The following is a 15,124-nucleotide window of genomic DNA, read 5'->3' as shown; positions in this document are numbered from 1 at the left end:
CTAGTGATAAGCTTTTCACTGTAAAAACTTAAGCTGATCATTTATTTTTCTTGAAACTTAAGAAACGTAAGTACCTAACTATGATAAACGAAATTGATAGAAGTGACCTGTAGTGATTGAAAGGAACAAGGTTAATAATATTTCATTATGAACAAAACATAGGATCACGGATATTTTTTTTACTTTGTGTACAAATATATCCAATTTATTCATTGTTGAGAACACGAAGAAGAAATGTCATCACATCACAAAACAACAGTTAATATACCATGAGATTGACGTAACAAGAATATGCCAATATAAATATGTAAATATTTTCAACGTCTTGAGATCCTGTTCTATATCTCATAATCCAAATTTTGATTCCTTAGGATTGATCTACGAAGGCGTTTCAAATTTTTGAAATACTATTTATGCGAAATGGTTTTTCAAGGTTGGTCAATTGATAATATTTTATAGTTCATTGATGTGCGCAATGGTTGTGTGTAAACTCGTCATATAGAATAGATAATTAAATACCTACAATTTATCTAAACAAATAATCGAAAGCTTCAGGGCGTAACAAACCATTCAAAAAGTGGAAATACTAAAAAACACACACACGCACAGAAAGTAAAAACAATGGCATTTACTAAGCTAGACACATTTTAAACATTTAAACTATGTGTTTTATGAGCATAATAATTATAAACATTTTAACTAATGTCTTTAGAATATATTTTATAATATTAGAATATTTTATTTATTTATTGCGTGGGTGGTAGAACGAACTCACGGCCCACCAAGTGTAAAATGGTTACAGGAGCCCATAAACATCAGAAGTGAATGCCGCCACCCACACTGAGGCATGCTGTAGTACGCTTTAAATCGGAACGCATAACTACGTGCCTACAATGTAAATTAAAAGGAGTCGAAGTATGTACCTAAATTAAAAGAAGTTTTGAAATCGTCTAGCCTAAAGGATAAGACGTCCGGTGCATTTGTATCTAGCGATGCACCGGTGTTCGAATCCCGCTGGCAAGTACCAATTTTTCTAATCAAATACGTACTCAACAAATGTTCTTAATGTTCACGATTGACTTCCACGGTGAACGAATAGCATCGTGTAACAAAAATCAAGTCTGCAAAATTATAATTTGCGTAATTACTGGTAGTAGAATCCTCTTGTGAGTCCGCACGGGTAGGTACCATCACCCTGCCTATTTCCGCCGTGAAGCAGTAATGCGCTTCGGTTCGAAGGGTGGGGCAGCCGTTGTAACTATACTGAAACCTTGGAACTCATATCTCAAGGTGGGTGACGGCATTTACGTTGTAGATGTCTATAGGCTCCGGTAACCACTTAACACCAGGTAGGCCGTGAGCTCGTCCACAAACTTAAGCAATAAAAAAAGTATAGACCGCTGCATAATGAGGTACCAACCTAATGATGCAGAATTGCAATACATCACCATTACTTACCGGTTGGTGATTTATTTACGGTGGTATAAATACTCTGAGAACGCTTCTGCCTTTTCTCTGGCGAATTACTTAATCATCTTCTACGATAACCACAAGAAGAGATAGGGTGGTGCTATTTTAGGCAAAAGCAGCTTCGAGAAATCAGGCTTACTTTAAATCCTCTTACTATCATATTGAAGGTGGACAAAAATTATCCCGAGGACATGTAGGTTAGGGCTTACGGATTACCGCCATGCACTATGCTACCTAACGATAAATGCAAAGACTTGTGAAGATGGATGGATATTTGTTACTCTGGATGGATTTTAATAAGCACGATCAACGTACGACAGATGACGCGCTTGTAGTTTCAAATAATTCATGTTTATACGCAAGTCACGACAATCAATTTCATTTTTAACTATAATAAACAACAATTTTTATTTTTATTGCTTAGATGGTTGGACGAGCTCACAGCCCACCTGGTTTTAAGTGGTTACTGGAGCCCATAGACATCCACATCGCAAATGCGCCACCCACCTTGAGATATAAGTTCTAAGGTCTCAAGTATAGTTACAACGGCTGCCCCACCCTTCAAACCGAAACGCATTACTGCTTCACGGCAGAAACAGGCAGAGTAGTGGTACCCACCCGCGCGGACTCACAAGAGGTCCTACCACCAGTAAAAACAAAATATTTCCCTACCTATTCACTGGTAGCCTTAGGGGCTATTCTAGCTTCACGCGGGCTGGTAGGTATGCTATACCTACTCGAAGTGATTTCTTCAAAACACATTGATTTTAGTTAATTTTATTATACTTAAACTCATTCCTCGCTTTAGTAGTTTTAGTTAACATGGCATTAGCCAATCCTATTTAGTAAAGACTCTTACGATCATAATGACCAAAACATCCAATTAGCCCTAGCTATCAAAAACCATGGCTTAACTGTAGACACGTTTGGTCTTTGGTTTGGTCCGGCCATTACACATGATTATGTACTATTGTCAAAGTTTTCAATTTCATTTTTCAGCCCAACATCCTCAGCCCTATTTGTCAAAAAGTTAGGGCTCCCAGCTAAGTGGTTTTTACCCCAAACCTAAGGGCTAAATAAGTGAGAAGGAACCTTAAACGACTAATATTTTTATAAGCTTTTTGTTAAGTTGGACCCTGGCCTAATTGAATCTGCTAATGACATAGTTGTAAACCTAGTACAGCTATTCGTTGCTAAGAATGCATAGTTAAATGAAAATAAATGATTTTAATATTTACAATAGCTAATCGGTGGTTACTTTGTTAGTTGTGCTAATTAGAAATACAGTGGAAGTACATCTCTCTCTATACTACGCTGTTTTTATTAATAATAATCTTCAGAGATAAAAACAAACACTTTATATACAAAGGTAGGTAGCGATATACAATGTATTTAAAATCAAAATATAACATTTTAAAGGAAAAAACTGAGAAGAAGAATATTAAAATTTGCATAGAGTTTAAAAACAAAGATTAATAACAAAACAAATTGGTTTGACGGGTTTTTAATTTTTAATGTTGTGATTTTAGGAGTTTTTATTTTAGCTTTAAAATAATAGAATAAGATGTGATAAAATGTAAAAATAGATAGATTTAGTAAATTTTGTGTTAGAATTAATATAAAAATAAGTTAAATTTTCGCATGCCTAAACAGGCGTAATATATGAAACTGTCCTATATCCATAATATCTTGTAAACTATATTTCTGGCGAATAAAGATTTTCTTCTTCTTCTTCTAAATGTTTTTGAGAGCTGGTGGCACTACACAGAGCATACACGCAATCATTATTCCATAGAGTTAGTTTTTTAACATTATTCATTACCTTATATGTTAGAATACGATACCCTTATACCGGTCACTCACATTCGCACGAATACGCAAACCCGCAAGTGTAGGACGACATTTGCAAATGATTATCCAAAGTTTTAGCTGCATTCGCGGTTTTCCAAGCTGTGTCGGTTTTTTAAGGAACACGAGGAATGAAATTGTGTAATGTGTTTTATTTTGTCTATTTAGCGTTTCTTCAGGTTTAAATGTGTAATAACGGTAGTTTATTAACTGTTTAATATCTGTGAAAGTGCACAAATGTGGGAAAATGAAACAAAGCCGCTGGACTGGCTGGACATAACTTCTCGGGATCCTCCAAAAAGTCTACTGAAAAAATCTTAGTAAATGACCACCATTTTATTAAGATTATATTTCATCCCATATAATTGCATTTCATTTAATTTCATCCCGGTTGACCAATGTCTCAAATTATTCATCTTCACTTCATTTCATTTCATTTCACTCCATATTATAATTTTTATTAAAATAAGAATATAAATTAAAATAAGACATGACTTAAAGGTCTTAGTCACCAGGTCATAAAATCTTCCATGCGGTGTTTTTTAATTTTATTTCGAAGATTTCGGACGACGGGACGACTGAAAAGAAAATTGTACTACTTAAATTAATACTACGATTTGATTTACGTTGATTTAAATGAACTAAAAGCTTAGTGTGTATTATACTCAATATTAATTTTATCAAAAATGGATATCACCAAAGAAAACTTTTATGAAGAACTTGATAACATAGCAAAAAATATAAAAGACTCGTGTTTTATAAGTTTTGATGCAGAGTTTTCAGCTATACTTACCAGAGAATCGTTCAAATACAGGTATTATTAAATTGTTTAACTAGTTGACACAACATCTATTGAACATCTAAAAGTAAAAAAGTAAAAGTAAAAAAGTTTAAACTCCACATACAAACTTTAAAGATCTTGCATTACAAAAACTGGTCGCTTTTTATAAAATAAATTATAAGAGTTATCAAAGCATTCAGATAATCTATATTAATTTTGAAATTTAATATAATATTTCAGCTTGTTCGACACAAATGAAGAAAGATACAATAAGTACAAAACACAAATAAGCACAATGAAAATGATGCAAGTAGGACTGACTATGTTTCAATATGATAGAGAATTAGATGCATACCTTGCAACTGGATATACATTTCATTTGTGTCCACAACTAATTGGAAGGATAAATCAGTCGCTCATATTTCAAGCCTCGACCCTCAAGTTTTTATGTAAACACAATTTCGATTTCAATAAGGTGAGACCATTTATTTGTAAATTGCTTTCACTACATTATTTTACCCACTATTTTTAATGGGTTCTTACTATAATTTTTACATTTAATAAGTTCCCAATATTGTTGTACTATTCTAAATCCCATGATCATGGGTACACTGAAGACTGCAGGTAGGATGATCGGTGTAGACCAATCTGTCCTGTTTATCTTCTGCTCTTAAACACGCTAACACATAAAATACAATATGGTTCCGATGGCCAGATATTTTCTATAAAAACTAGACATGAAAGTATTATTTTTCAGTTCATCTATGAAGGCCTTCCATATCTTAGCAAGAGTGATGAGGCATTGTTAAACAGATACAGAATAGAAAACAACCTGTTTGACTATGTCAGTGAGTCTCTTGAATTTGATGAAGAGAAGCAAATCAACCAATGTTCTTCAGAAGTTTCAAAGTAAGATTAAATCAGAGTAAAATGAATTATTTTTCTGCATTCTGTTTGTCTACTCAGACTAAAAAAATGTTTTATTTTAAACTGATCCCCTTCCAGAATTTAACTACTAAAAGTTTTAGATTATATACACAGTACATTGTTATGGAACTCTAAAGGCTTATTAATATTCTGAACAGATAACAAATAACAGTTTACCAATCTGAACCTAATTAAGTAGTAGTCATTGTTTCGTATCTGATTGAATCTGCATTTTTATTCACTGCCTTTAGTAAAACATGCAGTGAAATCAATTAATCATGTTATGTTATAAATTCCAGATGGTTGTCATCGAGTGTAGAGGACACAATGTACTTAGATATTGACAATGCTATTTGCCGGTACTTGCTGCACTTAGAGCTAAGACAACGTTATCCTGGTATCCTGACTACAGATAGCTTAGGTAATAGCAAGAAGGTAATTTAAGATAGATAAGTGTTTTTATTTTTATTTTTTTTGGTCAGGAGGAAATCGTCGGTCTCCCACCCTCCACTGGGGATGGAGGGTGGGGCATGTCGGAGTCGAACCGACTAAAACCTCCTGTCGCTCAACAACCAACGTCCAACCCTCGCATGAGACAGAACTCATGAAAAGGCAAGGGGAGGAGAGTGAAGCGTTTAGTGCGGAGCACATCTCTCCCATCACCCTCCCCCTCGAGACGCCGGGCCAGCGATCGTCGGCGCCATGACCACCAGCCCTCTCGGTCGGCAGGCTGTCCGAAGCCCGCCTAGATGGCGCCGGTTTGAATAGGTTATCCTTCGAAATACCCCGCTGGGTCAGAACCAGCGTGGGTCGAGGATAGCCGGCCTTCCATCACCCGGATGCTCTTGCGTAAAACGCGTGCAGAGCAGCTTGCACGTCGTCTTCTTAGGCCCCCTTCGCCGGGCCCCAGACCGACATATGAGGGGGACCCGAAACACTTAAGAGGGCCAGGGCTAGGGCGAGTTCCGCCTCCCTGGCCCGCGCTCGACGGCGGCGGGCTTGTGCGTCTCTCACGCGCCCCGCCGCCTCCTTCTGCGAGATGGTGCACTCGCAGAAGTCGAGCATCGCCTTCCACGACTCGTCGTTGCCGAGCATCGATGCCACAACACTCGGCAACGACAAGTCGTTTCCTATTTTTGCGACGAGGACACGGCGCCACCCCTCCCATGCGGGGCAGGCAACGAGCGTGTGCTCCGCCGTGTCCAAGTCGCAGCCACAATGGTAACACTCTGCCGTCGGCTCGGCTCCGATCCGGTGCAGGAACTCACCGAAGCAACCATGCCCAGTGAGCACCTGCGTGAGCCGGAAAGTGAGGCGTCCTCTGTCACGATCCACAAGAATCGGGCGAATCGCCTCGACGGTCCTACGACCAGCCGAAGGATCGGCCGGCCGCCTGGACCATGACTCCCGCAGACAAGTGTAGTTATATTTTGAATCGTCTATAAAAATCTGTTTTTCCATCCAAGCATAACTAACATAGCCCCTTCGGCTACCACTGATTATGTAGGGAGAAAAAAATTGTTTTAAATTGTTAAACTTAGGTAAAATAAAACGGTAGGCAGCAGCTTGGCTCTGCCCCTGGCTTTGCTGACGTCCATGAGCCACGGTAACCCCTCACCATCAGGTGCTCGTCTGAGCATACGGCCCACCTGATGGTGGCCTATACGGCAATAAAAAAAAAACTTGTAATTTTATTAATATAAAATATGTCTCGCTCGTATATAAAAACGCTTTTAGCTTGCACTTATAACATAAAGTTAATTCAAATAATATAAATGACTACAACAAGAATGTACATACTTCAGCCTATATACATATATCTAAAATTTGAGAGACAATACATATGCCTGACTTGATTTTAACTTGCTCTTTCTATTTAAACGTCTGATTCATTGACAATATTTCTTTTTTTTTCAAACTGCCACTAAATTATTCAGGAACAACAAATAAATAAATTACATTTACTCTTTCAGATTCTCATATACAGAGACAAAAATGTTGAAGGAGCCAAAAATGCACCAATAGCAATACTGGAAGATAACTTAATAGCCTATTTACTGGGCTTCTTGCACGTAATAAAACTGCTAGAAACACACAAGAAGCCCATTGTAGGACACAACATGTTTTTGGATATGTTGTTCCTTCACAATCAATTCATAGGACCACTACCGGATAGTTATACAATGTTTAAAAAGAACATTAACAGTGTATTTCCAACTATATTTGATACTAAATATATATCGCATGCTATGAGTAAGAAACTCACTTTTTCTGAGTCTTGGAAATCAAATGCATTACAAGAGTGAGTATTAGAAAAAATATGTATTTGTTAATTTTGAAAAGTTTATGAGGAAGAATGATGTTGATGTAAAAATTTTTTTGCACACCCGTGACACATTTCTATTCTGTACCCATATGAATTTCACAAAAGATATGAATAGATTTTTTTATTTTACTGTTATTTTAGACATTTATTTGTAAATGTCTATAGGATCCAAAAATAATAATATTAATTAGTAAAGTAGAATTTATAAAAAAATTAAGTGAAATGTCAGCCCTAGTATGTACTAGCGACATAATTTAGTTTCGGAACATTGATTGTATCTAATGGAATTTGCTCATTTAATTTTTTAATACTTTAGATTATTGGAAAATATGTCAAATAGATAATAATTTGTTGGTGGAAAGGATACTGTGTGTCGACAAGAGCTAGCATCACCACACTCCCTAATTCTACCCCAAAGCATTTTTTTCTATTTAAAAATAGATAGTATATAAAAGATAGATGATAGATAAAGAAAGATAGATATAAAGGATAGATTGAGTGAGAGCTTCTACATATCACGCATCAATAATAAAAAAATTAAAGCAAAGCACCATATGTTTCACATTGAAAAGGGTATTTTGTGGTCACGCTACTGAATAAAAAAAAATTGCCCATTTCGGCAAATTCCGTTAAATGGTGTAACTTATTGACGATTAGCACAGTATTTCATTATTATCCCTATGACATATCCGGTTATCGTTCTCGTCGAACCCGTCGCTTGGGACGAAGGGCTCAGCGAGTAAATTAACCCACAGACACAGCTCACTGAGTTCCTCGCCGGATCTTCTCAGTGGGTCGCGATTCCGATCCGGTGGTAGATTCAGCGAAGAACTGCTCTTGCTAGGGTTAGTGTTGACAACGTCGTCAGGTTTAAGCCCCGTGAGCTCACCTACTTGTTAGGTTGCGCTGATATAGCCTCTCAAGGCTATCAGCTTAGGTAGGATAAAAAGAAAAAAATTATGACATATTATTATTATAAAACTTAATAAATTTTGATTGCGATTTCTTAATGGCAATAACCATCAGCACTTACCATCCGAAAGTTTCTCTGTTTTTGTGGTCTGTCGAGAAAATCTCACAGACTCCCTTGTGTCACAACGGAGACCAGCGAGTGCAAGTACCATTGTGTGCTATCAAACCTGTGTAATGCTGTCAAACCTGACGATCTAAAATGCAATTGGCCACGCTAATATAGAACAATTATAATATAACTCTAGAATAAGAAAACTTAAAATTAATGAGGAATGAGAGAAAAGTAACAGTATAATTATAAAAAAAAATATATTTATTAGAAGCTAATCATTTTAATTTCATGTTAGATAAAGGCCTCATTATATCCACGGAGGTAATACCAACTCGATACCAGGCCTCTTAGCGGGAAAAGATCTCCTCTCGACTTCCGACAAAAAAATTATATTCAAATCTTAAGTTATCTCTACATACTGGTTAAAATAATTTCATATTTTATGTATTTAAGTGGCAATCATAAACAAACCATTCGGTTTGAATGCACATGACATCACTCAAGTATGTATCAAATAAAATTAGGCAAGCTTACATTTTCTTTCACAGTTTGTATGAATTCTTCGCTGAAAGAAAATGTAAGAAACTTGAATATGGAATCAACATTGTACGACTGACCACACCGTTTGATATTAAACAAAGCTATCATGAAGCCGGATGGGACGCTTACTGTTCAGGTGAAAATTCGATATTATTATTATTATGTTATAATATTCATATTCACTAAGGTACCAAATTTACCATTAAATAGTTTAATTGTAATAAATTTAACATTAAAGTTTGAGGAACAGTTAATCACTCTAATATAATTTCTCGAATTATTTTATTTTCAATAGGTTATTGCTTTATACGGCTCGGTCACTGGGCCGCCTGCGAGAACCGCGGCAAGTCTCACGTGATCGGACCCAGGGAGAAACTCGCAGCCCTAGCGCCTTACTGCAACAAGGTCAATGTTATAAGAGGTGGCGTTTCTTATATGGTAAGGCTAAACGATTGTCATCAGAGACAATCATCATGAAATTACTATTTAACTAGCAACTGTATGTCTGTATATTGTATACCCTGCACAGTGAGCTACAGAAATTAAGTACCTAAAATTAGGGATGGCGCTCCACACATAAATTGTGAGTAGTGAATTGGAAATTGCAGTACACGTAAGCGTAATTGAAACTTAAGTTGCCCATTTCTAAAACATTCACCGCTTTATAAGTACTATTCTAATAAGTTTAATATATTATGGTAAAACGTACAATATTATGTCTTTCCTGAGCGCTATGACATGTCCTTCTTCAAACGAGGCTTGTAGAGAGTACTTAACGGTAGGCAGCCGCTTGGCTCTGCCCCTGGCATTGCTGCTGTCCATGAGCGACGGTAACCACTCACCATCAGGTGGGCCGTATGCTCGCTATTCTACACAGGCAACAAAAAAAAAAAATTAAAGTTGCAATGCTTTTAAATTAAATCTAATGGCTAATGTTAATGTTTGATATTAAACGTATATAACGTAACGTTCTGATTTGGTACCTTTTATTGTTTTTGTTTTCCTACCTAAAGTGAGAGCCTTGAGAGGCTATTTCAGCGTAACCTTAACTAGTAGGTGAGCTCACGGGGCTCAAACCGCGTGTGTTGCTAACACTGGCCCTAGCAAGAGCCGTGCTTCGCAGAACCTACCACCGGATCGGAAACGCGGCCCACAGAAGATCCGGCGAGAAACTCAGTGGGCTGTGTCGGAGGGTTAATTTACTCGTCGAGCGTTACGGGTTCGATGAGAGGGTTCTCGTGTCGTGCCGCTTTATCGATTTGGTACCAGTTTCTTGTCTTGATCCAGTAACCATTGACTAGGTGGTCCGTAAGCTCATTTGCTCATCTGCGGTATTTTCATCTACAACTTTACAAAAAAATACTTTCCACTCTTCACTACTTCGAGACAATCAATTGCGCAACACTTTGAAATTGAATTGAAAAAACGATTTTGATTGAGTACAATCAAATTTTTGTAACAGTGAATAAAAATAAAGTTGTTCATACAAATTTTAAGTAACATTAACATTTCACAATAAATCAATCTTCTGGATTCAAATAGACAATATTTTTTCCGTGAGTTATTTAGTGAGAGCTTTTCAATATTATTTTATGGAACACTGAGCCGCATGGGCTATTAGATGGTAGGATTTATTGTATTGAATCCTAAAAAATACCCTGGTAGCTAGCTAGCTAATCAGGTCTACTATATCAAGTTGATTAATTACCCAACCCAAGATGTCATTAATTTTTGGGTTATAAACATGTTACTAAAACTTTTTGAGAGAAAAAGGAAATCTGACAAATTGAAAATTATTAATTAACTTGATTTGGATGTCATGAAATCATAATAATTCAATGTAAAAATTAACTATAACATCGATACCAAAAAAAAACCGCTGGTCTGAGAAAAAACGGTGAAACAAAGCGGATTTGTATTTTTGCATTTTACCTTTAACAAACAATTTTAGGCCAAATAAAAAGAAAAACTTTATTTGTTTCAGAATTTCTCAGAAAACGATCCACCTCGGAACAGACCTGTCTTGTTGCACGTTAAATGTCTAAAAGACACCGTCATAGATGTTGAAAAGGTAACTATCATAATTCATTTTGTTAACATACCGTCTAATTTCGTTTTCTAGGATGACTTCACAGTAAGAGTGCAGGAGATTACTTAGCTCTTAACAAAATGCAAGAGAATTGGGACAAAACGGCCGTGCTTGATTCTCGAGTTTTTCCAAATGTCCGTATCTTTAAAATAATAATTGCTGTCATTTTCCTAAGAATTCAAATTGAGAATAAATAGACTAAAAGGAGGATAACCAATGACCGTAAATAAAAAAATTGGTAAACGATTATCACATAGATATTTAAGCCATTACATAAATATTGTATATTGACCATGAAGATATTAGAATTTAAGGCATTCCTAATTTAAATATTTATGAACTACAAGGATTCTCAACCTAATGAAAAATTCGCGATTTTTAATAAATTATTTTTGTCAGTTTCCTTTTGTGTACTATCAATCACCAAATAGTTTTGACTATAAAATAAATTTAACAATTTTCTTAGTGTCGAGATTTAGAGTATAAAAAATTTCATCTGACTAATGGTGCTGTCTTATCTATACTAATACACCGAAATTTGTCATTTTGTATGTCTGTACGTTTTTCCTCAAACACGCAAATTATTCTAAAGATATTGATGATTATATATTCGCACAAAAATGCTTATAACCTGAATTAAAACAAATGATACTTGGTAAAAAAGAAAAACTATACAACCTCCGTCGTGTATATCTGGTATAATACGACAGTGTATTCGCTTTTTCGTGACTTTACGTAATAACCAATCTACAAATAGACTGGCCGGTTATGGACCGGAGAATGACTTAAAAAAGGAAATTTTAATCTCAAGATAATAAAACAAGCTTCATTATTTCTGAATTACAAATACAATGCGTGGAATAGCGGGACGTATAGTTATTTAATAACTTAATATCTACACAAAATTATAAGGAATGGATCTTATATTTTTTTAAGAAACACCTCAATGTGTGGATGCGTGGTGTCTAGAATAGCACCACCTCATCTCTTCATAACATTGAGACAATAAAATTCAAGTCTGATTTCCTGAACACAAGGCTTGAACTGAAAAAAAATATTGTAAGAAAAATTAATTTAATGAGAAATTACATCAAGAAAATGCGCGATTGTGTAGTTTTGTGTAAATAATCATATTTTAAAGACTGTAACGCTGGCTTTAACGTAATATTAATCTTTGAAATTTATATCCGAACCACCGGTACCAATTTTCTTGAAACAATATTAAACTATTCAGTCATATTTTTTTGCTATTCATAGGGCGTCTGTTATGTGTCAGTTCTCGTCTAAAACTGTCATATCGCGCTCCGTGTGTACAGATACAAATTACATTTCATGTTATGTTACATTGTGGTCACGTACAGAGAATTTTCAACTCTAACGTCTTGGAAATAGATTGCTAATGCCTCTGGAGAATAAGCGGCGTACTAAGACGCGCTACAATACCTTCATTTTATTGCTCGATCTGTAATACCTGAAAGCGAAGATTATGCTTGCGTAACTAGTTCAATCGTATACTAAATCGAAATTGTAAACAGGGTTTGGTTCATCGGTGCCGTCTCGAGTCCCGGAGCCAAAAATAGCGCTCGTATGTTAAAGAACGGTTATGGTAGTAATAATTGTCACCTCGGCCGGTGAAGTAGTAGTGGCGGGCCACGTTTTCCAACTCACGTATCTCGCGACACGGTGTCAGAAACTTCGACTCTATGCCGTAGCATTAGAGGCTATCGTTCAACTGTCGCGTGCCTCGATGTGACCGTGCGCCGGCACGCCGAGGGTGACGGGATAGCGAGTGACATTTGGCGCGAGGCCAGTGACAGAGCTACGCACACGCACGCTCGCTCACTCCCACACGCACAGCCCGCACGCCGCTCACATATTTCCCGCTGCCAGTAGTTTTAGGGTCCGTTCACACAGACCGGCTCGGAGAGCATGGGCCCGCTTTTTTCTTTCCACACACACCTGATCGTATACGTTTGGAATTGGCCGGAGTGGAGCCGCCAACTATTTCACATAGACCGGCTGGAAGAGATCAGTGTGCTTAGTGCGAGTTTTTTAAGGTTCTCGATAGCGTAAAAGCTAGCTCATATTTGTATGGAATGGGATCGTTTGCCTACGTTTGCCGCTAGGGGCGCTGTTCCAAGTGAATACAAAATTGGGCTTACTTTTACGCTATCGAGAACGTTAAAAAACTCGCACTAAGCACACTGAAAGCGGATGCGCGCGCCATCGGAGCCGGTCGGCTTCTCTTATTATTTCAGACGCAGCGCATTCAAGCATTCTTAATGACAAAAAAATGCACATGCAAAAATAAACTTTACTACAATCATTCAAAACTCTGTTTCCAACGTGATAAAAATCTGCTCTCCTCTGCGAGCCGGTCTGTGTGAACGGACCCTAAACAGATTGATAATGCCCAAGTGTCACAAGGAAAACTCTTTATTTTTACATCTGGCCGTGTTTTTTTAACGAAAAGCGTCGGTCGGTGTTTGATTTCTCTAATGTACGGAACCTCATCTTTCATGTCACTGTCAAGGTTGATTTAAGGTTAAATTATAAATAGCCGCTGCCGGAGCGTTGTCGTTTGATATAATCGGGCGCCTGAAAGACCCGTCGTACTATACATAGATTCACAATGGCATTGTCACGCCAATATTTCACATTAAGTGTCACCGTGTGAATTGTTTTGCAGGTGGCGTCGCTACTGGGCAGCTTCGGTTCGATCGACATTAAGCCCTGTGGCAAGCGAGCCGCCTTGGTAGCGACCGGCGCACAGTTTATGTAAGTAAAATACGACGCATCTTTCTTTCCAGGCCACGTACAATAAAACGAACAATATATTATGAAAACTGAGAAAACGTGTTTTATGATTCCATTAACAGACGAAGACCGTTGAGATGCGAATTGTAAAATTTTACTGAAGCAATACATTTCTTTTGTATTACATATTCGTTTTTTCTTATTTTACATTCCCAAAATATAAACACAAAAAATTTAATCTATATAATGTTTTCCTGTAATTCCAGGGTAGACAAAATTCTGAAAACCTATGAAAACAACAGAGATTATAGAATTTCGAAATACAGTGTATACAGGCATTCAGTTGCAGGTCGCTTCGCTATCTGGTAAGACTAATCTATGATATCTATACTAATATTATAAAGAGGAAAGATTTGTTTGTTTGTTTGTTTCGAATAGGCTCCGAAACTACTGGACCGATTTGAAAAAATATTTTTCCATTAGAAGCCGACATTGTCCCTGATGAACATAGGCTACTTTTTTTTAATTTTTATTTATTAATTTTTTTTGGTTTCATGTGTGTTTTAATGTTTCCGAAGCGAAGCGAGGGCGGGTCGCTATAATAAATAAGAATACTTATTTATCTCTTTATTAGATTGAAAATTTCTAGAGTAGGCACTAGCATGGCGGGACAAAAGTTATACAATTAAAATTCAGAGTTCAGCCTAATATATCAATATTAGGCTGAACTGATATCAATCAATCTGTATTCAATATTTGCAAAAATAAATATCTTGATTGAATGCCCCTAGTTGAAATACCTAATACTTTGGATAATGTTTTCAGGTCTTTGATAATGCTAGTTCTTAGCACGATTCGAAGTACTATAGAGGGCGCCATATTAGCATATTTTATCTGTGCTAACGAAATCGTTTTGTATTTTTTCAGGAGCGGCTCGATTGTAACTGGTGGCCTGGCGTTATACTTAATTCATAAGAAATTTAAATCTGTTTTGTTATAATGTCTAAAATCGTTGTTTTTTTTATGGAAAATGTTTAAGAAAAATAAAATGTTTATCTACCTCATTCGACTTTTTAATATGTATACCCCGATTAGAATTGCGCAATAATTAAATAAATATATTTTTTGAGGCTTCATGTCGCAAGTCTTCTTATCCGACAGCGACACTATTATTAATGTTAACGTTCTCGATAGCGAAAAAGTTAACCCCAATGTTGTATGCAGTTGGAACAGCGCCCCTAGCGGAAAACGTAGCCTAACGATCCTATTCCATACAAATATGAGCTAACTTTTACGCTATCGAGAACGTTAAAAAACTCACTAAGCATACTGGTCACTGATTGGAGAAGCTTGCGAATTATC

The 15,124-nt window shown here is 36.6% G+C and overlaps 1 protein-coding gene across 2 annotated transcripts; it reads left to right on the top strand.

Annotated features, from left to right (window-relative positions):
- Positions 1-3,875: 3,875 nt before the first annotated feature.
- On the top strand, positions 3,876-14,826 carry LOC114249231 (pre-piRNA 3'-exonuclease trimmer). Of its 2 annotated transcripts, XM_028182722.2 has the most exons (11): positions 3,876-4,132; positions 4,340-4,574; positions 4,857-5,008; positions 5,326-5,461; positions 7,000-7,328; positions 8,925-9,052; positions 9,212-9,354; positions 10,901-10,987; positions 13,695-13,783; positions 14,029-14,127; positions 14,690-14,826. In XM_028182722.2, the coding sequence occupies exons 1-11, from the start codon at positions 4,005-4,007 to the stop codon at positions 14,760-14,762; spliced, it is 1,599 nt and encodes a 532-aa protein (XP_028038523.2). In that variant the 5' UTR covers positions 3,876-4,004; the 3' UTR covers positions 14,763-14,826. The 2 variants fall into 2 exon arrangements, with proteins under 2 accessions (XP_028038523.2, XP_028038524.2); XM_028182723.2 differs by lacking the exon at positions 10,901-10,987 and having other exon boundaries at positions 3,877-4,132.
- Positions 14,827-15,124: the final 298 nt, after the last annotated feature.

Source organism: Bombyx mandarina, chromosome 10 (assembly GCF_030267445.1).
Source record: "Bombyx mandarina strain Sakado chromosome 10, ASM3026744v2".
NCBI classification, from domain to species: domain Eukaryota; kingdom Metazoa; phylum Arthropoda; class Insecta; order Lepidoptera; family Bombycidae; genus Bombyx; species Bombyx mandarina.
This window is presented reverse-complemented; position numbering and strand designations above follow the sequence as displayed.